We start from the raw sequence: 26,617 nt of genomic DNA on the forward strand, positions 1-26,617 counted from the left end.
ATATGTATTAATATATGTATTACATGGCTAGAACTGAAGAATACAAAAATAATCTAAATGAACTTGTGTTAATAGTTAAAAAATTTTTGGTGGTCTTCCTTATTTTTAATTTCCATAGAATGGACCTCATATTCTTGATAAACTGGAACTGAAAGCGTATACTGGCATCTGCTATAAATATGACAATAATTATGAGTGAACTTTTAAAGTTAAGATTGTCTCACTATCATATGCCAAAACTTTGCTTTTCTGCAAATGAAAATATTTAGATTTGATGGCCTTCCTTTCTCCAACCTCAATTACTATCTTTTATAACCTTGTACCGCTTGTTCATAGTTCGCTCTTTATTCTTTCGTGATTTGGGTAACCACTAAGTGAAGAAAAAAAAGTTTTAAAGTCTACTATGTCCAGTATGGCACTTAATAACTCTTTCAAAAATTAAGATGATTTTTCCCAAGTCTTGTTGGAAATGTATCTATCACCAGTGATCAGGCTCTCCTACATTTCCGTGCTAGTTGAAACTTGAGAAGCCCGGGGACGCTGCTGCAAGAGAGGCGGGAGTGGGAGATAGGTTATCACCCGCTTGACACTTGGGCACTATTGCTACGAATGATTCACTTGTGTTTGGCACATTTGTTGCAGGGAAATCTCCCGTCGCTTCCTTCTCGGGAGCTCCTCTCTGGCTGTCTCCTGTGCTTTGGCCTTTAAGGAGAACCGAGAGCAGGTGGGCACAGAGGCGCTCACCGAGTCCTCCTCCCCCTGCTTCTTCCCTAATTTAGCAGTACTTCCGGCCGCGTGACATCATCCCCCGCACCCCGGTGACGAGAGCTGCGGGTGACGTGTGTGCGGAAAGGAGCGCGCTGACGTTGCTATTTAAAGGTCCTCCTGCGGGGAGGATGGAGACACAGCGCGAGCACCTGGTGTGGGGCGCGGAGGAGGCTGTGGCGGCCGGGAGCGGGGCCGGGAGACAGCGGAGGAGCAGAGCGCACGGTCCGCCCGCCGCCGGCCACTAGGGGAGGTGGGAGGGGGGGAAGGAAGGAAAGACGGACTGACGGACCTGCCGGCTGGACTAGCTCCCCACGAGGGCCGGCTCGGCCCCTGACCACCAGCCTTCCCGCCGCCCTCGCAGCTGCTGCTTTCTTTCCCATCGCCCGCAGGGCCCCACCGGGCCCTTGGAACGGGTCAGCGCCCCAACCCCCGGCGCCTACTCGCTGCTCAGCTGCAGCGGCGGCGGTGGCCGCCTCCTGCCCCCTCCCACGAGCGCGGGGGAGGGACCGCTCTCGCCCCCGGCTCTCCCCGCCTCCTCCCCCGCCCTCCGCAGTCCGCTTTGCCGCCGCGCTCGGCTCACGCGGGCGGCGCTGACCCGGGAAGCAGCGCCCTCCACTCCGCGAGCGGCCGGTGGAGGCGGAGGCAGCGGCGGGCTTCAGGCCACCCGGGCCGGCGCTGCTCTGCGGAGCTAGAGCTGGAGGCCGGCGGAGGTGGGCGGTGATGGAAGTGTGAGGAGGCGGCGGCGGGCCCGGGGACTGTGAGGCGGCGCGTGGCGGCGGCGAGGAGTGCGAGAGGCGAGGAGCGCGGGTGGGGGCGCTGGAGCAGCGGCTCTCCCGCTGCTTCGAGCCCCGCTCCCCGGCCCCCGACGCGGGATTAGCCGCCCGCCTCCGGTTGACCCTTCAGCTCAGTCCAACGCCGCCGCTCGGCCCGCCCTGGCGCTGGGAGCGGGTGCCGGGGACAGCGTGGGGCTTGGCTCTCTGATTCATTCATTCTCCGCCGCCGGCAGCCTCAGACCCGCGGTTCTCCGAAGAGAGGAGGGAAGAGGGGCAGCCGCGAATGAAGGGCCGGGCGCGAGCCGGGCTCCATTGTGCTCGGCGGCGCGGGGCGGGAAGGGGCTGAGGGAGGTGGGATCGGGCCCCCTCCCCCTGCTCGCCAGCGTGCGCTGCGCCCCCAGCCTGCTGCCAGCCTGGAAATGGCTCCGTTTATTCTCCCCGGGAGAATGAATCGATCCTGCCCAGCCTTCTCTTCCTCCTCCCCACCTCCTCTCTGCTCCGAGTCTTAGGAGGGGAAGCATTTAAAAAGACAGATTCCAATGTGGAGTGCCGTGCACATCGCGAGCTGCTGGGTTTGCACCTCGAGGAGATTTTTCTATATAGCTTTTTCTAACGTGAGCGCAGGGAAGCAGTGGCATTACTGCTTTTAGGATTTTTATTTTCTCGTAGGGATCTCTATAAAGTGCACGTCGCATTGGGTTACACGCTCCACCCCCAAGGGAACTGGTGTGGTGGAGAAATTTGAACCCGCAGCCTTAGTAGCACCAAAAGGCCGAGTTACCTGGCTTTCCCAGAGTGTCGAGGAGGACATGAGCGAAATGACCACCGAACTCATTTTTTATAGGACTCGGTGAAGCTGGATTCTGCGTTTTCCGACAGACACGTAGACTCATTTCGTGGAATAGAGTTGACTGCTGTCAGCATTTTAACTCTAATTTAAAGCAAATGCCACCTCGGTTTGAACGTTTTGGTATCTACGAGAGAAATCATTTTACGTAAGGGAACTAATTGAATTGTCAGCACCACTGAAATACCTCCAGAAAAGGATCTCGGGGGGTGGAAAAGCAACTGCGAAATAACAGACGGAGAAATTCCTTTGGAAGTTATTCTGTAGCAGAAGAACAGAAACTTCAGAGCAAGTTTTCTTTGGGCAAAATGGGGTAAGGATTTATGTGCCTAACATAGCTTTGAATCTGTTTATGTATGTGTGTTGAGCGGTGGTGGTGATTGTGTTTTATGTTTTCAAACATATTAGCTACTTTGCTAAGCTGGTCGTACGTTAAAAATGTAGCTGTGTTAACCTTTTAACAAGTTATTTTTATAGAGTGACACCAGAGGTCATAATTAAGGAACATCCATAATTTGTAACCAGACTATAGTTTTATTAGTAATATTTAAGTAGGCAACACATTCTGTACTTTTCTGGTCAGGCTGCTGCAGCAGTTTGTAATTAAAATCATATTGTCTTAGGTTTTGTTGCCGATGTCTTTTGAGAGAGAAGTACTGCGTTCTCTCAGTACTTTGAGAATAATCACACAAGGGAACAGTTGTAAGGTAATGAGTGGTTGGACTTCAGTCCATGAAAATGATCCAGTGTAAATTGTGGCCTCCAGTGTGCCCTCTGTTTTGCCCTTGACTACCCCAAGGTAACATGCAGAATTGATTTATTGGGGCATTAACACGAAACTCTGAAATTCTTACTGATGTGGTCTTCCCAGTGCCAGTGCACTTGGTGAATCAGAGCTTGAATAGGAAAAGGGTAATTTTCTGTTGAAGGAACTTGCACTTTTTCTCCATTTTTGCTCGTAAGCTCAGGTCTTCGGTTTGTGTTAATAGTGTCAAATCTACACCTTTCAGTACCAAAGTCAGCCAAGAGTGTGTTTTCCAACCTTTCATTAATTCTTCACACAGTAACTTGATAAAATGCTAGTGACTCTTTGTAATGTAAGCCAGAAACTCCTAATGTGGTATTAATGGGGTAATGATGTAGTCATTTCATTGACAGATTGTCCATACTTTTTGTCAGAGGAACTTCCAGAATTTTCTCTCTCTCTTTGTGGTTGAACAAACAAATCTAAAGTGTAATTAAGGGACAGGGATTGAAAGGATAGACCACAATTTATTGTGACAGTTTAGGGGGATGCATACCTCAACTTTCTTTTTTGAAACTCTCAGGAAAGTTCTTGGACAAGTATTACCTTTTTTTGTTGGAGTTAGAATTTGAAGTTTATTAACATGAAAAAGTTTGAAAATGTACTAACGAGAAAGTGATCATTGTTTTTAAAATTTAAATGGCAAGTGGTGAGAATATATATAACTTGCATGATTTGGGGTACTGCTAAGCAATTAAAATACCTTATTCTTAATGTTGCTGCTATTTGTAGCTTGGTGATCTGAGGCAAATTATTTAACCTCTATGGACTCTCTATTATCTAAAATGAAGGAATTAGATAAGCTTTAACATTTTTTCCATTCTGTAAAATTGAAATACTTTTTTCCTTCCTTTCTATTTTAATGATTACTAGTTGGTTTCTTAAAGTAGATCTTTTGGATGCAGAGATTGTTTTCTTTAGCACATCAGCTGGAAAGCAATGGCATTTAAAAATGTTTTGGATGAATTGCACCAATTTTAATAAGGGAAAATACGGAAAGTACTGCTATTTAAAACCTTTGAAATATGGCTTCCCTTGAGAATCTGCAGCTCTTCTGTTTAAAACATGTCAGCAAAAAAAAAAACAAGTGGCAATTTTTCATGTTGAAGGCTGCATTCTCTCTAGACTGTAGATTGGTAGCATCATGGAAGAAAATTGGTTTTCCACAGTCTTTAAGCTGCATGAATGCTCATCATTTTACCAAGGAAAGTTTGGAATGAACTTGCTACCAAGGGGGCTGGTATTTAAAATAGGAAAATAAGCCCCCACACATAGCACATATTACTGATACTTCAGTATAATTAAATTTATTTACAAACTCATGTATTTGGTTTTTTGCTAATAAAGTTTAGAAGTAGATTAGAGCAGAAAAAGTGTTTCTGCATTAGTTTTCTGGAAGTGTGTGTTTAGGGCTATGGTTCTTGTTCACTGATAGTGATTTGTTTCATCTGAGTTGTCAAGAGAAGCTGAATGGGTGGAAATAGGAGATAAGAGCGTAGAGAAGGCATTTGTGGAAGTTTTCATACTCAGTAGGTGTTTATACCTAATAAGTGTTTGTGGAATAAGTGCCTCCTGTACCTAATTGAACCAAAAGAAAATGGTGTGTGGTTTGTTTTTTTTTAAGATTTTATTTATTTGAGGGAGGGAGAGAGAGCATGTGCACACGAGCCTGTGCATGAGCAGGAGGGGAGGGGCAGAGGGACAGGGAAAAGCAGGCACTCCGCTGAGCAGAAAGCCCAATGCAGGGCTCAAACCTAGGGCCCCGAGATCATGACCTGAGCTGAAGGCAGATGCCCAACCAACTGAGCCACCCGGGTGCCCCAAAAGGAAATGGTATTTTAAGTGGCTTTTAAAGTTTTATCCAGGCAATCTTAAATTACCTTACTTTAACAGGTATATAAAATTTAATATTGTGAGTGAAGAGTTTCACATTTTTTAATATATTTTCGACTGTTAAGTTATAATAAGAATTTTTCTTTGCCTTAACTATGGATATAATTGCAGATCTAGGGGCAAAGTTTAAGCAAAAGGAATTCTTTACCTTTTTTTTTTGAGAGCGAGTCCGCAGGCCTGAGTGGGGGAGGGGCAGAGGGAGAGGGACAGACTCTCAGGCAGACTCCCTGCTGAGCGGGGAGCCAGACACAGTGCTGGATCCCAGGACCCTGAGATCGTGACCTGAGCCGAAATCAAGAGTTGGATGTTCAACTGACTGAGCCACCCAGGAGCCCCTAGGAATTATTTTTCTTCTTAAAGAAAATGGGTGGTGAGTTTAGGCAGAAAACCAACCTGGCTCCTCTAATAGTAGTTGATGAACCATTGTGTAAATGGAAAAGAACAGCTGAAACTGACAGTTGGCAGAGTCTGTCAAACTATCTTGGATGCTGCCTGAACTGTTTTTAATTACAGGGAAGGCAGTTGAAGTGTTGGCTTGTGAAATAGGTGAATCAGACCCCCTAAAAATGAGAGCATTCATGTATGTGAGATAAAGTCTAAAAAGTTGCACAGCCCCAGTGAGGAGAGCCTATTAGGTACAACCCCCAGTCCTCCCAAGTAGTAGCTCATAATGAGAGCTGTGAGTCAGGAGCTATTTCAGAGCCATTAGAGTAGGCAATAGAAATCAAGTAACTTCAGCGAGTTACTTCATGCTACCTTTTGTTTTGCATAGCTCCTGTTGACATTTTAGTGCCATCCACAGGGAATAGAGAACCGTCCCCTCCTCCCCTGACACCCTATTGAAAGTTATTTATAAAATGTGATTCTCTATGCTAATAAGGTCTATCAGTGCTCTTCTGATTTATCTCACCTGCCTGTGGAAACCTCTGGAAACCCTTTTCTCTGCCTTTCCCCTGATAACTTCCTGAAGCATGGGAGTGGGTGGTGCTGCTGCATTGCAACCTGACCCGAGTGCTTTCTTTGCTGAGGGAGGAAGCTGACACCTCTTTCTCCCTCAGGCTACTGGGGGCTGAGGCAAAAATGTGTAAATCTTGATCCAGCACTGGCATATGAATGGCCTTTGTTGAAGAGGCAACCACTCAATCATTTCTAACATCAGAGAAGTTCGATGCAAGTCCTAATTCTTTGTTCATTTTACTCATTTTGAACCCCTTTCATGTGGCGTGTTCAGCAGCTCAGTGCTCCTGATACAGAGACTCGTAAAATGTGCTCCTTCCCTTGGAGAGTTTCCTTCCCTCAGAGAGTTTATAGTTTAGAAGCTGGGAAGACAGGCCTGAAATTAGAAAGTACAGTGAAATGTCTAAGGGGCTACATAGAAATACAAAGTATGTGTAGCATTAGCTCCTGAGGGAAGGATGAAAAAGCTTTTGGGGAGGAGGTAATAGGTATTAAAGGAAAGACGAGAGCAGGTGGGCCTTGTAGACAAAAGAGAGGGCATTCAAGGCAGAGGGTACGGTGTGATTGACAGCACTGAGACTAGAACTGCAACAAAGTTGGGCTTGACAAACTTGGCTCTTTGGGCTGTGGTAAGAGAGAGACCTAGAGCCTTATGCAGGGGCCAGGTTAGAAGGCCTGTAGACCAAACAAAAGCTGGTGTATTTAAAACTTTTTTTGGCAGTGACCCATTACAGTAGGATACACATTTTTACCTCACAACCTAGTGCACCCATAAATAAATAAATGTCACAAAACAATACCTTTGTGTGATGCGTTGTAGTATTTTCTATTTTTAAAAAAGAATGACATTTGAGACCAGTAAGTTGATTAACCAACCAAGTGCTAACAACTGGTAATTTGAAAAACACTGCTCTTGGCTGTGGGAGTCACTAAAAGGTTTAAAGCAGAGTAGTTACATGAAGGGTCAGGGAAGTAGGATGAAAAAATAGTTTTAAAAATCATTGAGAATTTGGTTTTGTATGTTGTGTCCGGTGGAAACACGGAGCTGGAGCAGTGAACCGTAGTAGCTAGGCAGGGGAAATGGATAGCTGAACAGGGCCTAGAAATTCCAGGGTGGAGGGAAAGGAGGGATGTTGGTGAGTTGTGTGTAATTGTCCGAGTGAGACTTTTTCAGGATTAGGACATTTCATGTGCAGGGGTAAAAATGTAGGAAATGGCATCATATGTTCCTAGTTGAGCTGGTCATTTGGATGGGCCATGAAATAGTCAATGTGAGAGTTTAAAAAGGACTTTCTAGCTAGCATACAAATTGCATGGAAAGTAGGAGAACTCATTACCCCAAGCAAGTAATTAAAGGATATTTGGAGTTGCTGGTAAGATTTGCCTCGTAAGCTGAAAAGTTACTTCACCTGTGACTAAGATAGAATTATAATTTTAAATCTATCAATATAAATTAGGATATCAACCATAAAATTAGAAGGGTTTGCATATTTTGAGAAGAGGTGCTTCCCCCCAGTTTCTTAAAATATAATTGACATATAACATTGTATTAATTTAAGGAGCACAATGTAAAGATTCAACACATATGTCCTCTGACATGATGACCAAAGTAGGTGTATTAACATCCATCATCTCACATAGATTTTTGTTTCTTGTGAGAACTTTCATCAGAATAGGTTTATTTAGTTTTTTAATTTATTAATGGAATAATTGAGCTCCCCCCTATTCTCTTTGATATTTGCAAGAACTCATTTTTTGTCTTTAGGGATTTTTCAAGGCAAGATCACCCTTGCTCTTTCCACATGTCCTTTTCTCTTGACTTATAACGTATTGTTCCATATAGTGAGGACTTTTAACTGGTTCCTTTCTGCCCTTATTTCTTTTTATCTTTGTGACTCCATTCCTTTTTCTCTTGTCTAAGTGACATAGCAGGTATAATAGCAGAGGACCTTCAGGGCTTTTCCCCTGGCTACAATGCTTTTACCCACATGAAGGTGCTGGAAAAAAATAAAGCCCGTTCCTATTCCCAACCTCCCATCTCTCTAAACTGCTTCTGCAGTTTCCCCCTACTTCCCAGCTTCAGTTTGCTTCAGTGTTGGGATTGGCTGTGCTCATCCAAGTGCCCCTCCCCAAAAGAAAATTGGAGAACTTTTCTTTTCCAAATTTGGTGGTAATGGCCACCAATTTGGTAATGGCCTACCCATCCATTCTCAACTGATAAAAAAACACGATCTCTGTATGGGATAACAAATTAGCATGCCAAAATGTGGGATATTGTTTAGATTTACAAATAAGATATTTTATAATATCTTAAAAAAAAAACTAGGGGTGCCTGGGTGACTCAGTCGTTAACCGTCTGCCTTCAACTCGGGTCATGATCCCAGGATCCTGGAATTGAGCCCCACATCGGGCTCCCTGATCAGTGGGAAGCCTGCTTCTCCCTCTCCCTCTCCCTCTGCTTGAGTTCCCTCTCTTGCTGTATTTCTCTCTGTCAAAAAGATAAATAAAATCTTAAAACAAACAAAAACCCCCTAGATCCAAGGGCGCCTGGGTGGCTCAGTCATTTAGGCATCTGGCTCTTGATTTTGGCTCGTCATGATCTCAGGGTCCTGGGATCCAGCCTTGCAGCGGTCTCTGCCCTCACTGGGGAGTCTGCGTGAGATTCTCTCTTCCTCTCCCTCTGCCCTTCCCTCTTGTGTTCTCTCTCTCTCTCAAATAAATAAATCTTAAAAAAAAAAAACCAACTAGATGCTATTCTGCAGTTTTAAAAATGAAAATAAAAACTTTTTGAATAGTTACATATTTAACGGCATAAATTGAGAGGAGGAGAATTAAGATTATGGTACTTGAGTATTTGGACAAAGCTCTTAGAATGTATAAACTAGTCAAGGTCAGTTATTTAAGTATCTTTGTAAATTAATTTGGGGGAGGAACAAATATTAGAGGTGGGATTATTTGAGAGACAGAATGGATATAGTATATGATGTTGGCTTTGGCCTGAGGTTTTTTTTTTTTTTTAAGATTTTATTTATTTATTTGAGAGAGAGACGCAGAGTGGTTAAGAGGTGTTGAACCTTGAGCAGGGCAAGGGGCAGAGGGAGAAGCAAGATTACCCACTGAGCAGGGAGCCCCTTGCAGGGCTTGATTCCAGGACCCTGAGATCATGACCTGAACTGAGGGCAGACGCATAACTGAATGAGCCAACCAGGCATTCCCTGGCCTAAGGTTTTTATAAGAATTGAAGTAGTGTTTTTGAGTAGCATGTTAAGATATGATTATGTTATTCTTAAAAACAAAGTGTATTATGTCATTTTGGTCACATTACGTAGACGTTAATCCTCTTAAAAACATCCTTATTAATCCTAGTTTTATTTATTTCACTTATCTTATTTCCTTTATTTTGATTTCCTGTCTCTATAATTACTAAACCTTCACAACAAACTTGCAGACCTATCATGAGTCAACAACTGTACACACTAAAAATTCCTTCTCAAGATAGAAATATATAAAGGATGTGTTTAGGGGAAAATCTTAATTTTGGTTCCGCACAATAATTTATTTAATAATTTTGAAATGAAGTCAATATATCAGAGTAGTGTGACTTTTTTTCTTTTTGGGGATTACAGAATCATGAAAGTTGGTTTAGGCTAATTACCCGAAATATTATTCATGGCAATTAAAGGATTGACAAAAGAAACTGTCGTTATAAGTAGTTGGTAAATTCAGTTTAGTTTTAAGTGATTGAGTGTCTCAGATGAAAAGATGATTAAATCTCAGAAGGTCCAACCTCCCTACTGCCATGTGTTTTTTATTTTTTTTCAGACCTTTGGTGTTTAGTTGAAATACATATTTTTAGTTACTAGATTGTTTTATTTAGGATTAATCCAATTTACTGGACAGAAAAGTAAGGAAAATGAATTCCAAATACTTAATATTTCTTTTTTTTTTTAAGATTTTTATTTATTTATTTGACAGAGACACAGCGAGAGAGGGAACACAAGCAGAGGGAGCGGGAGAGGGAGAAGCAGGCTTCCCACCGAGCAGGGAGCCTGATGCGGGGCTCCATCCCAGGACCCTGGGATCATGACCTGAGCCGAAGGCAGACCCTTAAACGACTGAGCCACCCAGGCGCCCTGAAATACTTAATATTTCTTTTTTTTTTTTTAAAGATTTTATTTATTTGAGAGAGAGAATGAGAGAGAGAGAGAGAGAGCATGAGAGCGGGGAGGGTCAGAGGGAGAAGCAAACTCCCCGCTGAGCAGGGAGTCGGATGTGGGACTCGATCCGGGGACTCCAGGATCATGACCCGAGCCGAAGGCAGTCGCTCAACCAGCTGAGCCACCCAGGCGCTTCTTGATGCAACTTTTAAGAGATTGAATTTAAGACATTTTAAATAGCCTTATTTATCAGTAAGGACTTTTTTAGTTTAAAGAAATGTGCAGTTTCTTGTTTGTGTTGCATATTTGTAATGCCTTATGATTTGTGGCTTATACAGTAAAGTGACCCTGTAGTTTGTAAGATGCATTATGTTTGTGCAATAAGTGAGATTTTCCTAGAGATCAAAAAGACTTCTTGTTTCTTTCTTTCCAAATCTTACTGACTGGGCATTGCAAGGGTAGGTAAACTTTTTTTTTTTTTTTTTTAAGATTTTATTTATTCAGCTGACAGCACAAGCCGGGGGATCGGCAGCAGAGGGAGAGGGAGAAGCAGACTCCCGGCTGAGCAGAGAGCCCAACGGGGGCCTTGATCCCAGGACCTCAAGATCATGAGCTGAGCCGAAGGCAAATGCTTAACCAACTGAGCCACCCAGGCGCCCCTCTTTTACGATTTCCTTAGTAATATTTTCTCTAACGTTATTATAAGAATATGGTATAAAATATACAAAATGTGTTAATTCTTACCAGAAGGGCTTTCAGTCAACAAGAAGTTACTAGTAGTTAAGTTTTAGGGGAGTCCAAAGTTACAAGAGAATTTTCCATGGTGAGGGGTTCAACACCCCTTAACCTACATTGGTCAGGGGTCAACTGTATTTCATTTATTCTTACATCTTGTTTTAGAAAGTTTTTAAAAATCTCACTTCTCTGTTAAGTATAGTTTAGAATTAATTTTACAGAGGCATCTTTTTAGTGGCCTTGCAAAGGAAAAAAAAAACCTAATATTCTTCTCAATAAGTTTTTTCCACCTAATGATTGTGAACCCACTATGGCTTTTGTGTAGCTAAAAGAATTTTAAATATGTAGAACTAACATTTGACTTAGTTCAGAACTGAATTTCATTTACATACAACTGTCTTTTCTAAGGTAGGCTCCCAGAAGAAGGCAAAAAAATAGTTTTCTTTCTTGTATCAGAAAATAAAATTATACAATACCCAAAATTAGCAATCTAGTCAATATTTTCCCTTCATAATACATTTATCTTTATACTTTTTCTAGTTTTTGAAAAGTTACCTTAATCACTTATCAGCTAATATTAGCTTAAAAAAAAAGCTTTGCTTTATAGACATTTTCTTTTAATGTTCTTTCATAAAACATGAAACATTTCCATGTTATCTTTGACAGGGTTTGGCACTAGTTCCTCAATGCAGAGAGCAGTTGTAAGAATTGAGGACTTTTTGTAAAGTTACTAAGTAAGAGTTGGACAGAAATTAAACACAAACAACTGGTGAGGGACCACAGATAACAAAGAAGCTTTCATTACTTTCATTTTAAGTCTTGTTTATTATGTCATGTCTGTTGACACATCCAGACCCATGTGTTTACATGCCTCAAGAGTCCAGAGGGCTCTAGAAGAGAGTCTTTGACTTTTGTCCCCCCACCTAGAAGGGAGGAAATTTGTCTCTGTGTTTTGAAGGAGAGCCTTCACAGAAATGTGCCGAGAACCACAGCTCTGGTATATATCTCTTCAAGTACTATACATTGTGTTTGCTAACCATCTAGTTCATAGTATAGCACACATGTTCAATGTAAGTTAAAAGGATCTGGGGACTTAGAACCCATTTTTCATATACAGAAAATCCTGATTCCCAGCGATTAGGTAAACAGTTGGATGTACCATACCAGTTGTTTTTCTGATCGTGTTGTTTTTTTTTTTTTAGATAAATTGTTGGATCTTTTCAATTTTATGTTTAAGCTTGCAGTAGTCTTACTCAAGTAGTTATTGTCTTCTGTTTCGTTTAAGTGTTTATAAGTAAGTTTAAGAGGGCCATTCTGAATAAGATTTTTTTGTGTGTGAGTTGGAATTTTCTGTCCTAATTACTTTCAGTTTCTCCCATTAGACTCTTAATACCGTTTCTCTAGGAAATTATCTTAAGTGGATTTGACTATCAAAGAACTCAAAGTACTCATATTAGAAAATTTCTGTCAGTCACTCTTCCTTCATAGAAGGGAAGTCTGTACATTACTAAACTTACATTAGGACAATTACTTTGAACCTATCAACATATTTGAGTGTGCTTAGCCTGTCCCGTTATATGCTTCCCTTTTGCTTATTCTTTTGTAAAACTGCCATTTTCTCTTCTACTCTGTTGTAAGGAATCTTTGTCACATGGATTTTAACATTAAAATTCATGTGACTTGCATAATCACCCTGCCAGCTCCCAAGATGTTTACAGAGTGAGGATTCTACCTACTCTTGTTTACTAAGTACTGCCAGGGATCTGTATACATTGAGCTGAATGGGAAGACTCCCAAATCACCCTTAAACTCATCTTTGAGGTTCTGTTGATTAAAAAAAAAATTGTTCTAGATCTTGTGGGCTTTTTCCTTACTCAGCTGATAATGTATAGGATTTTAGTTGTCTCTTTTCATTGTTGCTTCCATTAAATGTTTTATTAATGCTGAATTGCTGTTTATTGCTATGCCTATGATAGTATGGGGAAAAGAAAAAGGCATTAATGACAATATTACTATTGACTTTTATTTGGTAACATATTAGTATATTTTGAGTCATTAGTATATATTTAGTAGTTAAACTATTCATGTGGTAGGAAGCTAGCCTGAAGAATGTTTTGAAAGATGGTGCAGTGGTCAGTTAGAAACCAGAATGCAAGATTGTATATTTTCTGTGACCTCAACTACATAAAATGCCTTCTGTATATGCATAAAAATACTTGAAAAAATTCCTTAAAGTGCTACCATGTTTATTTCTGGGAGGTATGATTGTGAAATGTTTGAGTTTTTCTGAATCTTTCAGTTTTTCTATGATGAATATATTAAGTTTTAGAACTTCCCTTGGGTTTTAAAAGTGAGGGATATTTAAAAAAATGCTAATATCTACAGTACAAATTATCAGAATCAGTCACTATTCCTACATACAGATACTTATGTATTTGACCCAATTTTAGCTTGCTTTTATTTTATTTCATTTTTTTTTTAAGATTTAATTTATTTATTTGACAGAGATCACAAGCAGGGGGAATGGCAGAGGGAGAAGCAGGCTCCCAGCTGAGCAGAGAGCCCTCTGTGGGGCTGGATCCCAGAATCCTGGGGTCATGACCTGAGCCGAAGGCAGACTCTAAACCGACTAAGCCACCCAGGCGCCCCTTTATTTCATTTTTCGTTTCATAGTGGATTAAATAAGTAATTACTCTAATGATAGCAAAAATGGTTTCTTGTTTTTTACTTGTAAGGAGTTATCAGAGTGTTAGTATTAATCTACACTTTTTATGGATCAGGAGACAACTCAAAGGGAATATGTGACTTATAGAAGGTTATGCCACTATGAAATGGCAGAGCATGTGCTAGGTCCTTAGCTCCTCGGGCTCTTACATTAGTTCAGTGCATCCCAAATGGATGCTCACCTACATAGAGACTCATTTAGAGAGAGGTTTCTAAACCCCTCATAGTTAAAAGAAACGTTCTAACTTAGTGTAAGCGTGGTATCTTAGGGATGAGTTCATTAAATGTGTCTTGTTTTCCTTTTAGATGGTATTGAAAGAAACTGCATTCTAATTTTAGTGTAATTAAATCTCTGCTCATGCATTAAATTTTGAATACATTGACGTCTTTCTCAGAAATGATTTGATGTTATTTCATGTGCTTGATATAAAGTTTCCAGAGTTCATATTAAATTGTAAATTCCATCAGTCAAAGCCCTGTTAACTGCCCTTGTAGTTCCTGGGCCATGAGCCTCTGAAATACTTAAGTAGTCAGGGTCTACTTCTCTGAAGACTCCAGGCCAGAAACAGAAATCTTGAGATGTTATCTTGGAATACCTTCCCTAGGGCTTCATGCTGGACCAGGAGAGCCTTCAATCATCATGAGATAGCTGTAAGTTACTTGATTCCCTAGAATTTGTAAGAGGAAGTTGGACCATATTTTATTCAGATTTCAAATTGTTCTTTCTGAATTATTTTTCCTAGTGGTCCAAATGCTATCATTGGCTGGGCAGAAAAGTGTGTGAATGTATAAGGTGGAAGGCAGTAGGGATTGGTGGAGACTGTGGGAAAGTGAAGAGAACAACACATCCTGCCTAAAGTCATTCATATCCAGTTTGTTCTAAAAACCCTCTCATGAAAGAAACACATCTGAAGCCTAAGACCTTAAATATTTAGCATCTGCCAAGTGCTAGTGGCTAATCTTGGATGCAGTAATTTTGGAAATGCTTTAACTTTTGACTAAAGAAGGAAGACCAGAACATAGTAGGGCAGAAGCAGAAATTAACATTAGATTAATAGTTCTCAATTTTGAACCTGTATCAAAATCACATAGAGGGCTTATGAAAAACTGAGATTGCTGGGCTTCACCCCAAATTTTTAATTCAGTGAGTCTGGAAATAGGTCCCACAGATTTGCTGTTCTAACAAATTCCCGGGTGATGCTGATGCTGCTGATCCTAGGACCTTACTTTGAGAGTCCTTCTATTTGGTAAATGAAGCTGACGCATGTGAGAAACTTTTTGTCCGTTTGAAAACTCAGTGATTCTTGAAGGTTTTGTTTTTTCTTTGCTTGAAATTTGCAAAAATTACAATTCTGAACTGGGGAAAATCCGTGATTGAGCCTCTCATCTATTTTTTTATGAGCTAAAAGATCCAGGACAACTTGAAACTGATCTCTATCTTTTTAAAACCTGATTACTTAAGGCAGTACTGACCAGTTAAGCCCATTTCTTATTCAGAGTTAATTCTGCCTTCTGGTATTACTAAGTGTATTATTTTAAAAATTACTTGACACTGCTTTGACTTCTAAAGTTTTATGCATTTGGAGGAAGAATGATTTTCTTTGCGGTTGTTTATTCTGCTTTGATATCCTTAAGTTTGTCCACATGCCATAGTTTTAGGTTTCTATTGCTGTGACAAATTACCACAATTTTAGTGGCTTAAAACAACATACGTTTATCTCACAGTTTCTATGAGTCAGGAGTCTGGCACCTTAATTGGATCTTCTCAGGGTCTCACAGGACAGCAGTCAAGATGGCAGCTGGGACTAAACATGCATTTATGGATCTACGTCATCTTCAAAACTAAGGTGGTGGTTGGCTGAATTCATTTCCTTGCATATGCAGAACTCAGAAGCTGTGTCTTTAAGGCCAGCAGGAGGAGCCCCTTTCCAGTGCTTCGTCTTCTTTTAAAGGACTCACTTGAGTAAGTCAGGATCACCCAGGATAACTGGGCAATCTCCCTTTTGGTTAAGTGAAAAGTCAGTAAATTAGTCAATAAATTAGTGACCCTGATCACCTCTGTGGTATCCCATCCTTTTCCACCTCTCTATCCATACTCAAGGGGAGAGTTTTATGCAGAGTGTGTCCACCAGGACGCAATAATCATGGGGCTATCTTAGAATTCTGCCTGCTATCATGTGTCCATAGATGTTATCCACATGCTCAAATAGCAACATATCCATTCCATTTTTTTTAACTTTAAGAAAATCTGTAGCGCTCTGCACTCCTGATGCAGTATGGATTGGATACTCTAGGCATACTTTGTAGTTCTCATCCTAAACCTTCCTCTGTCTCTCTCTCTTCCTATTTATTTGTTTGCAATTATATCTTCTTGTTCCTGGACACGGTTGACTTTCTTGGTTTACCCCTTTGTTTTACTGAAGCTCATTTTCCTGTAGTTACCTGAAAATGGCTAGGTAGGAGATAACTTTTGAGACCAGTTTATTCAAAATGTCTCCTCTTGGGGCGCCCTGGTGGCTCAGTTGGTTAATCGTCTGCCTTCGGCTCAGGTCATGATCCCAGAGTCCCAGAGTCCCGGATAGAGCCCCATGTTGGGCTCCCTGCTCAATGGGGAGTCTGCTTCTCCCTCTCCCTCCCCTGCTCCTTCTCTCTCTCTCTCTCTCTGTCAAATAAATAATAAATAAAATCTTAAAAAAAAAAAGTCTCCTCTGCCCCCTCCTTTTTTAATTGAGTCAAGATCTTTAGAGAGGAAATGATGTCCTCTCATTTTGAGGGCACTGACTTATTCAAGTGTCTTACAGTGTTCCTCTTGAAAGCCTGCTTGTTTCTGATTCCTGTTCCTTTGTGTATTACACCTGCCCCCCAACTATGAAAGGTTTTAAGATTTTTTTTTTTCCCTACTGATCAGAAATGTCATGATGATATGGTGTGTGTTGGGGGGGGTTGTTTGTATGTTTTGTTTTTTATTATTTTTTTTTACCATTTGCTCTTTTGGTCTTTGGGCCATTTCAATCTGGTCGACTTCCCTAAATTTGGGAGATTTTCTTCTATTAAAAAAAATCTACATAAATATTTTCTCTCTTCTGTTTATGAATTTTCTGTTAGTTGGATGGTAGACTTTTTGTCTTTTCTACCATCTTTTCCCTTTTATTTATTTCTGCCTTGTAAGGAAATTTTTTGACTTCCATCTTCTAACACATCTATTGGATTTTTAATTTCCGTATAAATTTTAATTTGCAAATGCTCTTTCTTAATATCTTATTTGAGGACATTTATGGTGTTTTGAAGTTTTGTTTTCTATTCCCTAAATTCTCTTTTTTGTGTTCTTGTGTGTTTTGTTTAGTTCCTATCGTGCTGGAAACTTCCCTGGAATATCTGGTGATCCTCAGCTATGCATTAGAGCAAGATACTGGAAAGTTGATTCAAAGCTCTTTGTGACTCAGTGAGGCCTGTCATTAGTGGACTTCATATTCAGCATTTAGGTAGTGGTCCTTTTTTCTTGGGCGGTCCCCAAGTGTCAGTAAGTAGAGGTCTGTTCTCTGAGATGGTTCATTTTATCTAGAGAATGATATTCCAGTATGTATACCTCTTGGCATTCTGAGAGCAAGGTATTTTCTTCCGTATGTAACCTAAGAGGCATATTAACTGCTGTAATCCAAAAAGCACAAAGGGGAGAGTTTTCGAAAGGCCATAGTTTAATAGGCAGCCTTTCTCTTAATGCTCCTATTGTAGGCCCCGCCCCACCTTTGTCTTCTGTTATTGGTGGGGGGGGGGGGCTCTTAATTGTTCTGTTATTTAAATTTTCAGTCAATTCCCAGTTTTCAGCCCTGTGCCTTATACTCTCTTCTGCAGCCCCATTGCCTATACATTCTAGCCAGCAAGTTCACTTATTAGTTCCCTCCTTGCAGGCAATTTAGTTTCCTTGGCTTTGCCAAGTCAAGTACTATTCCTTCTTTTAAAAAATCCAGTCTTTCAAAACTGTATTAGAATTACTTATGCACTGGTGTCACTTCTATTCTTTGATGTTATAGGTTTATACCTTGTTTTTTCTTTCACTTATATTTTAGTGGAATTTCAGAAAAGGAAGATAAATGTATGCAATTAATTGTTTATACCTTGTTTTTTCTTTCACTTACATTTTAGTGGAATTTCAGAAAAGGAAGATAAATGTATGCAATTAATTGTTATGTTTGACCAGAATCACTGAGCCTTAGCATTTGAATTTATATAAGGTGTCTTTCAGAATGTGTTGACACTATTGATGATTAATTGATTAGAATTTGGTAAATGATAGTGTTGACGTTCTCAAAATCTCTCCGTTACCAACACCTGAAAACTCAATGCATGATGTAAGATAAAATTAAAAAGTTAAAATTGATCATCAACCCAAACCTCAGCAAAACAAAGCACTCACTCTCTCAACTGTTTTGGGTAACTAAGGCATTGCTGCAGTTTTGTCCCCTAACACTGTGCCGCTTGAGCGCTTGTAACAAACATTAAGCACTGAATTGTGCAATGAGTCATGCTAGGCACTGGTAATACAAAGATGAGTAGACAGCCATGTAAACGAGAAACTACATTACTGCTGTAATAGAGATGTACATTGTGTTTGAGAGCACAGAGAAGGAAGTGCCCACCTGCACCTGGTAAAGTCACAGCTTCACATGGCCAGTTAAGTTTGTTTTGAGACTTAAAAGAAGAGGTGAGTGGATGGGGAGGGTGGGTAATGGGAAGTTGGAACATATGTGAGTGGATATTAGGGCATATCAGGCAGAGGGGTGACACTTAAAAGTGATGTATGCTAGTTAGAAAGTTAAGGTAGTTTGGCATAATTCATACACAGTATAAAAGTAGGTTTGATTAAAAGTTAGTTCAGGGCCATATGATTACTATGTGTCATATTAGAGGATTATATTTTTCCTCTAAATTAGTGGTCTCCATATTTTTTTTGAAGTGCCCATATCAATAAAAGACTTGAAGCATATTCCTTCATATGTATACATTTATGTTAAATGTTCTGTGTATGTATATATGTACATACAGAGTTATTATAAAAAAAATAGAAATGAAAGAGGAGAAAACTTTACCCCACTTTAGAGGCCATTGCTTTAAGTGATAGTGAACAAAGGAACAATTTTAAGCTGGTAGAGTTATTACTATGCTTGTGTTTTGTATTAACTACTCATGTTGCAATATGGAAGTAGTTTTGGACTTGGGGGAGGGAAATGTGTGTGAGAAATGTCTGGAGGTCTTGGAGACCCTCAACTTTAATTGTGTAATAGGTTAATTATAGCAATTTAGTTAAGAATAATGGCTTGTGTTAACATAGAATAGAACAGGGGCTGAATTCAAAAGAGATTTATGTAGTGGTACATAGGAGTTGACAATGAATTGTATAGATAGAAAGTGATAAGGAGATTGGCTTGGTCAGCAATTAGTTGAGATAGGGAACCAGGAGAAGTTTGCAGTGAGGTGAAATGACAAATTGGGTAAAAGTTGATATATTTATGGCTGTCCATGTGGGAATGTCCCTAGTTGGATATTCAGGTCTGGGCTTAAGGTAAAAAGAACTGGGCTGTGGGTGGAGTTTGGGAGTCAGTAGAATATGTGAGTATTGGTTGAAACTATGAATGTGGATGAGCTCATTCAGGGTATTTATAGAAAAGATCAGATGAGGTCTCTCTAGGGGAATAGTCATTTAAGGGACAGGCAAAAGAGAAAACTCTCAGGCTAAAACAGTGAGAAAATAGGGCCAAAAAGCCAAGAAAAGAAGTTTTAAGAAATGGGTCGCCAGGATCAAATGTAGCAGAAGCATCATGTGAAGCAAAAGTAGCTCTTAGATTGGGTAGGTAGTGGTCCTTTAATGACCTTACCTTGAGAAGTCTGAGAGACCTTGGTTGGAAGCCAAATTGCCTCAGGGTGATGGTGGTAATGAAGGGTGAGGGAGCAGAGACCAGAGGTGTACACTTCTTTAAGACCAAGCTTCTTTGAAATAGTGTAACTTCAGTAAGCTGTAGGGTTCAAGAAATTTTCTTAGTTGTGCTTCAGAATGGGATTAAGCATTTTTTAGGCCCTGGGAAAGGAGTTCATAACTGGGGATATTTAGAAATTATAGTAGAGAGGGATAATTGCTGAGGAAAGAGATGGGAGAGCTTGTGATCTGAAGCACAGGTAGAGTTGTCCACCTTAGTAGGCTTATCTTCCCCGTAGACTAGAGGGAGGAATGTAAGGAAGGAAATGACTAGATTGTTTGTAGGTTAAAGGGCAGGAGGCTGGGACAGTGTTCCTTAGTTGGGAGACTCCATTTCCTCAATTCATTAATTGATTTCATTTAACAAATATCAATACCTGCTGTGTGTTAGGCACTGTTCTACGTGTATGAGATTCATCTATGAACAAAGAGCGCTGCCCTCATGGGTCTGTAGTCTAGAAAACGATAGAAGACAAGACCATCTGCTGAAAATGTAGAAAATGAAGGTTGGTCAGAGCCTTGGGAAGAGTCTGAAGAATGTGAGAGATTACCAACCCTGAGCAGCCGGGAGCTTGGAAGGCCCAAATGGGGTTAAAGTCATGAATTCTGGTGCTTTTATTGTTAGAGTCAAAATCTGATTTGCTGCTGTACTTGAGAAACAGAAAGCTGTGTGTTGGAAGGGTTTTCCTGGTTTCCATTCTGCTAAAATGAAACGTGAAAGGGGTGTGTCCAATTTTTGTATTATATTCAGAGTTGTTTTAATATGGTGCCCTTTTTCCCCTCAGCTGCCCTTCTATGCAGAACATTCCATTATTTTAGGAAACCAACCTAGTAAGTATTAAGTTTGCTAGAGTACCACCCATTTCTTAACATTTGATGTCTTTTCTGTGGAAAACATCCTGAAACATAGTGCTGTGCAAAGTATTGGAGCTCTTCTGAAGTCTGGGACTACATTTAATATTTATCTTCTCATTTCTCACTTGTGCCCTGTACACATACCATACACAACACACAGGCACTCATTGCATAACCAGAGTATAGAGGTGTTTACGTTTTTTCTTCTTTCATACCCGGGAAAGTCACAGAAGTTAATTGATTGGCATAAGCACTTGAATATTGCTCAGATTCCTACTAAGAACTCAGTAGATTACTATTTTGAAAGCAGTTTTGTAGCTTTAACTTATCCTGTCTGTCTTACTCTTGATAAATGTAAATATTTTTAGTCTTTCTGGACAGGGTAGGCTTTTGTTCTCTTTCTAGTCACTCAGAGTACCTGTACTCCTTTGCTGATTTTAATCTTATCTTGACAGCTTGGATAGCATTTTATTTTTTATAGGGACTTTCATGCTGAAGGAATATGTCTCGTGAATTTAGCTGTGTTTTTCTTTTTTATAGAATTAAGAATCAGGCTTCAAAATGAAATAAATTTTACTTTATACTTTGTTGTATAAAATGCAATGACGTCATCAAACTCTAAATTGATGGCACTGGCAGCATTTTTTTTTTTAAGTTTTTGTTTGTTTTAAACTTAGGAAGTAGATTTTCAGCCACAGACGATGTAGCTTGTAGTAAAGCCTAGCACGGCACAGTATAGCACAGTGCAGGGTGGTTTAGCAATCAAGTGAGGTCTCTTGAGCCAGCCAGTGACTGAATTTAAATTATTGATCCTCTTTAGCTCTGTGATCTTGGGCAGGTTACTTAAGTTTTGTATGTCTCGTTTCCTCTTCTGTAAAATGGGGATGGAATTGTGAGGATTAGAAGATAAAATATAAGCTCAGTTGTTAAAACAGTGTAATGCACAAAGTAACTACTCAGTAAATCACAGTTATTATTACTGTGGCTTTTACACAGTTAAGCTTCTGGTACCCAACTGAATTTTTTTTTTAAACATCTAAATAGGAAACATGAAAAAAATTTAAGCTTTGATACTACTGAAGGCCAAAAATAAGTTGATGGGATTTTTCCATCCTCTTCTAATCAAATACCCATTAAAATCATCCCTCACAGGGCACCTGGGTGGCTCAGTCGTTGAGCGTCTGCCTTCGGCTCAGGTCAAGGAGCCCCACATTGGGTTCCCTGCTCGGTAGGGAGCCTGCTTCTCCCTCTTTCTCTCCCTCTGCCCCTCTCCCCCTACTCATGTTCTCTCTCTGTCTCAAATAAAATCTTAAAAAAAAAAAATCGTCCTTCCCCTCTATTTTATGTCCAAAGCAATTATCTGTTTAATGTTCTAATTTCATTGATTGTCCTGAAATATTTTGCTGATTTGGGGGACCTTGATGGAATCATGAAAATATTACTTCTCAGTAAGGAACTTGAGGTTTGAATATTGTATATGATAGGAATAATCACTCTAATTCTACTATAATAAATTTTAGATAAAATTAAATAAATCAAATTTAAATAATATCATTTTTATGAAAACTGTAGTTAAGCTATCTTATAGACCATCTTATTAAGTTTACAGAAAAGTATTTAAATAGCTGATTTGGTCTTTTTATTAAATATTGGTCACCAATTATGGGAATCTTAAAATCAGGTATTGTTAAATTATTCAGTTTGGAGTTTAATATCTGAAACGTTAAGTTAAAAAACCAACAAAGGGGGCACCTGGGTGGCTCAGTTGGTTAAGTGACTGCCTTCGGCTCAGGTCATGATCCCAGAGTCCTGGGATCAAGTCCTGTATCGGGCTCCCTGCTCAGCAGGGCATCTGCTTCTACCTCTGACCCTACCCCCTCTTGTGCTCTCTCTCTCTGTCTCAAATAAATAAAATAAAATCTTAAAAAAAAAAAAAACCAACAAAGGTAAGACGTGATATATTTGTGAAGGACATATAACAACATAGAGAAAGGCTAATGGTGAAAAGTTCATGATATTTTGGTGTGGTCATCAGATTATAAAGTCTGGTCTTTTTAAGTTCACTATTTAGGATGTTTGATTTGGGGCACTGTGGACTAATTTTACCCTATGAAAACTCAAGAGACTGAAACATAAACTGGAATGGCAACTTACTAGTTAATTATTTATTAGTAAGTCATTAAAATTACATCCTCTCCCACAGAAAAAAAAAGTGCCACAGTGGGAGCCAGATTGTAATCAGAAGGTTGCCTGAAGGTTGTACTTTGTTGGATGTCCAGTGCTGCAACTTATGCATTGATCTCCACTTGCCACCCAGTTACATCAGGTCTCCTTGTCCCTCAGAGAGTGCTAGAGGCACTGCCTAACTACCTCTCAGAAATCCCTTTTTCTAACTTACATAGTTATCTGCTTTCCTATTGTATCTTCTTGAAGAAGAAAGTAAAACACTTGAGGTTTTATGCTTAGTCATTAGCCCAGTAATTCCTGCTCGAGTTTTCAGCAGCATCTTGGTTGGATTTGAGTAGTGTCGATAGATTCCTAAATTTTTTATTTTTAAATTTTTTAAAAGTTTTTTTATTTATTTGAGAGAGAGTGAAAGCAATCACAGAGAGAGAGGGAGAAGCAGACTGGCCGCTGAGCAGAGAGCCTGATGCGGGGCTTGATTCCAGGACCCTGAGATCGTGAAGGCAGATGCTCAACCGACTGAGTGACCCAGGTGTCCCTATTTAAACTCTTTTATGGAAAGTTTCAAGCATACCAAAACCTAAAGAGAATTGTATAATTAACCCCAATGCATCTTTCACCATGCTTGAACAGTTAACATACATATGGTATATATTGTTTCATCTGTACTGCCTGTCCTCCTTCATATTATTTTAAAGCAAGTCTAGACATCATATAATTTTACCTATAAAATTGCATTTGGTTGATACATTTCTTCAGTCTTTCAGTCTGTAACAGCCACCTGTCTCTTAATTGCTGTTTATGAAATTTGTCATCTAGAAATTTTCCACATTCTGGATTTGGCAGGCTGTATTCTTATGGTGTCATTTAACATGTTCCTCTGTTCCTTTCTGTTAAACTTGTAGCTAAATCTAGGTTTGACTGGATTCAGCTTTGAATTTCCCCCTTTCCCCCACAAGAATATGTCAGGTGGTGTGGTATTCTTCTGGTGTGTTGTATTACAACAGAAGGCACATAAAAATTTCTTGGCATTTTTTTTTTTTTTTGTATGTTAAAGTTGATCATGGGGCTCAGTATCAATCATCTTGACCCATCCATTATATTCTTTCCATAAAACCATTATATTTTAGTTCTTCCTAATTTTATTCTCAAGGAGTACTTTATTGTCAAACGTTATTGCTTTTCTTCTAATCTGTTTTTCACATGCAGCCAGGATGATCTTTTAGATATAAATTGAATCACATACCACTCTGGTGAAAACTTCAGTAGTGTCCCATTACTCAAAGACTAATACCTATACTTTCTACCATGTTCAATAAAAATCTGCATAACCTGGCCTTGATCTACCTTTCTACACCTCATTTTATGCCATTCTGTCCTTTGAGAAGCAGTATGGCATTATTCATAGCATAGGCTTTTGCACTAGACTGCCTGAGTGTTGCCTGAGTGTGTGATCTTGGCCAAGTCATTCAGCTATTTTGTGCCTCTGTTTTTCCACATGTAAAATCAGTGTTTTAAGAATATCTACCAACAAGATTGCTGTGATTAGATAATACATATGAGTCACTTAGAACAATGCCTATTTAACACAATGCCTATGTAACAAACACTGAGTGTTTGCTGTCAGTTGCTGCCAATGTTGGTGCTGTCATTTCCAATATCTGTGTTTAAGCCACACTGTACTTCACAGTTTCTGGAACTGCCATGTTCTTGCCGGCCTCAAGATCTTTGCACATTGTTCTGATTATCTCTTGCTGTATAATAAACCACCCAAAATTTAGTGTCTTAAAATAATAGCAGTTATTTAATCAGTTCATGAATTTGGAACTTGGGACAGGGCTTGGTAGGGATGGCTCATCTCTGCTCTTTGTGCCTCATCTGCTCATATGGTTGGCAAGATAGTGTTTGCTTTTGACTGAGAACTCAGCCAGGGCTGGGGGCCTTGTTTCTTCTCCATAGGCTGATTGGCTTTACTCAAAGCATGGTGATCAAGTTCTGAAAGTAAGTGCCCTAAGAGAACCAGGCTGATGCTGAATGGCATATTACAGCCTGGCCTCTAAATTCACACAGTGTCATTTTTGCCTCATTATTTTGGTCCAGACCGTCATAAAGGTCCACTCAGGTTTAAAGGGAATGGACATAGGGGCGCCTGGGTGGCTGTCGGTTAAGAGTCTGACTTCGGCTCTGGTCATGATCCTAGAGTTCTGGGATCGAATGATGGGCTCCCTGCTTAGGAAGGAGTCTGCTTCTCCCTCTCCCTTTGCCCCTCCCCACCACTCATGCTTGCTCTCTCTCTCTCAAATAAATAAAATCTTAAAAAAAAAGGAATGGACATAGACTCCACCTCCTGGTAGGGGGATGACAAGGTCCTAGAAGAACAGACGTACTATTCCAGCCATCTTTTGAAAACATGTTTTGCTCCACACATGCTGTTGTCTGAGCCCGAAATGCTGTTATCACTCTGATTCTCACTCTTTAACTGGCTACCCAATCTAAATTAGTTCCCTCTTCTTCCATTCCTTTTGTGCACTCTTTCTCATAGCTCTTTATTTTCCTTGGCAACACTCTTAATAGTTTGTAATTCTCTCCTGAAGTCCATGAAGGCTAGACCATGTTATGTACCTAGTACCATGCATAAAACCTGCTGAAATGTTAAAGTGAATTATTTGTAACTTAAAAATCTTAACCTCAGGGCATCTGGGTGGCTCAGTCGGTTGAGTGTCTGATTCTTGATTTCGGTTCAGGTCATGTTCTCAGGATCCTGAGATTGAGCCCAAGTCAGGCTCTGTGCTCAGTGGGGAGTCTGTTTGAGATTTTCTCCCTCTGCCCCTCCCCTCACATACTCTCTCTCTCTCTCTCTAAAATAAGTAAGTCTTTTTATCTTTTTTTTTTAAAGATTTATTATTTATTTAGTCATTCATTCATTTATTTATTTATTAGAGAGAGTACAAACAGGGGGAGCGGCAGGAAGAGGGAGAGGGAGAAGCAGGCTCCCTGATGTGAGGCTTGATCCCAGGACCCTGAGATCATGACCCGAGCCGAAGGCAGACGCTTAACTGACTAAGCCACCCAAGCGCCCCTTTTTAAAAAAATCTTAACACCATGTATTTCCACTAGGAAAAGCATATTCCAAACTTTGTAGAAGGAAGAAAACAAGAGTTACAGAAACACCAGGAGTCGGTCCTTCAACTCCTCATATTTCATGTCCCACTGCCTAGCTTGGGGTGAGGATGGGCTGGAGAGGAGAAATGTGCATGTATTAATTTTGTGGGGGAAAGGGGGTGGGTGGAGTAAGCAGTTTGAATAGCTGAATCCCTGCTTATTCTCTCTATCCTTTTAAAACTCAAACCCACAAGTACATCTTCTCTTCCCTTATTTTTCTAGTATCCAGTTCATGGCAAGAGGTTTTTAGCTGGTCTGACAAAGAAGAATGATAGTCTAGGAAATATTCAGTGCTCTCAGAGCAGCCAGATAGATGTTTTTTACTCAAGGAAACCTAGCCAGACCCTCACTCAGAACCATTGTTCTTTCACTTTTGGCACAAATCTAACAAAATTGGTTACTGGTTTCTCAGCCTCCTGGTGATTGGGTGGGGAAAAGAGAATAGACAGTGGGATACAGATAATAGGAGGAATAGCTATTGATACCTCGGATATTGTAAGGCTGGAATAGTAATATGGGGTAGAAGTGTCCACAAATTATAAAGGCTTTCATTCACTTAAATATTTCATGTCACCTTGTTGGGTTTTGGAGACCTAAGAGTGAACAGAATGCACACGGCTCCTGCCTCCTTGGAGCTTGCAGTCTGGGGATGGGAGTAGACTTAAGATGAGTGTTTGCAAAGTATATATTTTTCATCCTCTCACTTTTAACCTATATTTGTCTTTATATTTTAAATGATTTTAAAAATGTTTTTTTTTTGGTAAGCATCATATAGTTGGGTATTGC

General features: G+C 40.1%; 1 protein-coding gene across 1 annotated transcript in view; it reads left to right on the plus strand.

Moving 5' to 3' along the window:
* Nucleotides 1–894: 894 nt before the first annotated feature.
* HOMER1 (homer scaffold protein 1) overlaps nt 895–26,617 on the plus strand; it is a 130,649-nt gene continuing 104,926 nt past the window's right edge. The window contains exon 1 of the mRNA XM_025892587.2: nt 895–2,701. Coding sequence (XP_025748372.1) covers nt 2,697–2,701 — 5 coding nt within the window. The 5' untranslated portion in view covers nt 895–2,696. The remainder of the gene's footprint in view (nt 2,702–26,617) is intronic.

The sequence above is a fragment of the Callorhinus ursinus genome, unplaced genomic scaffold (assembly GCF_003265705.2).
Source record: "Callorhinus ursinus isolate GAN/ISIS: 27379988/994484 unplaced genomic scaffold, GSC_fseal_2.0 scaffold23, whole genome shotgun sequence".
Classification (NCBI taxonomy): Eukaryota; Metazoa; Chordata; class Mammalia; order Carnivora; family Otariidae; genus Callorhinus; species Callorhinus ursinus.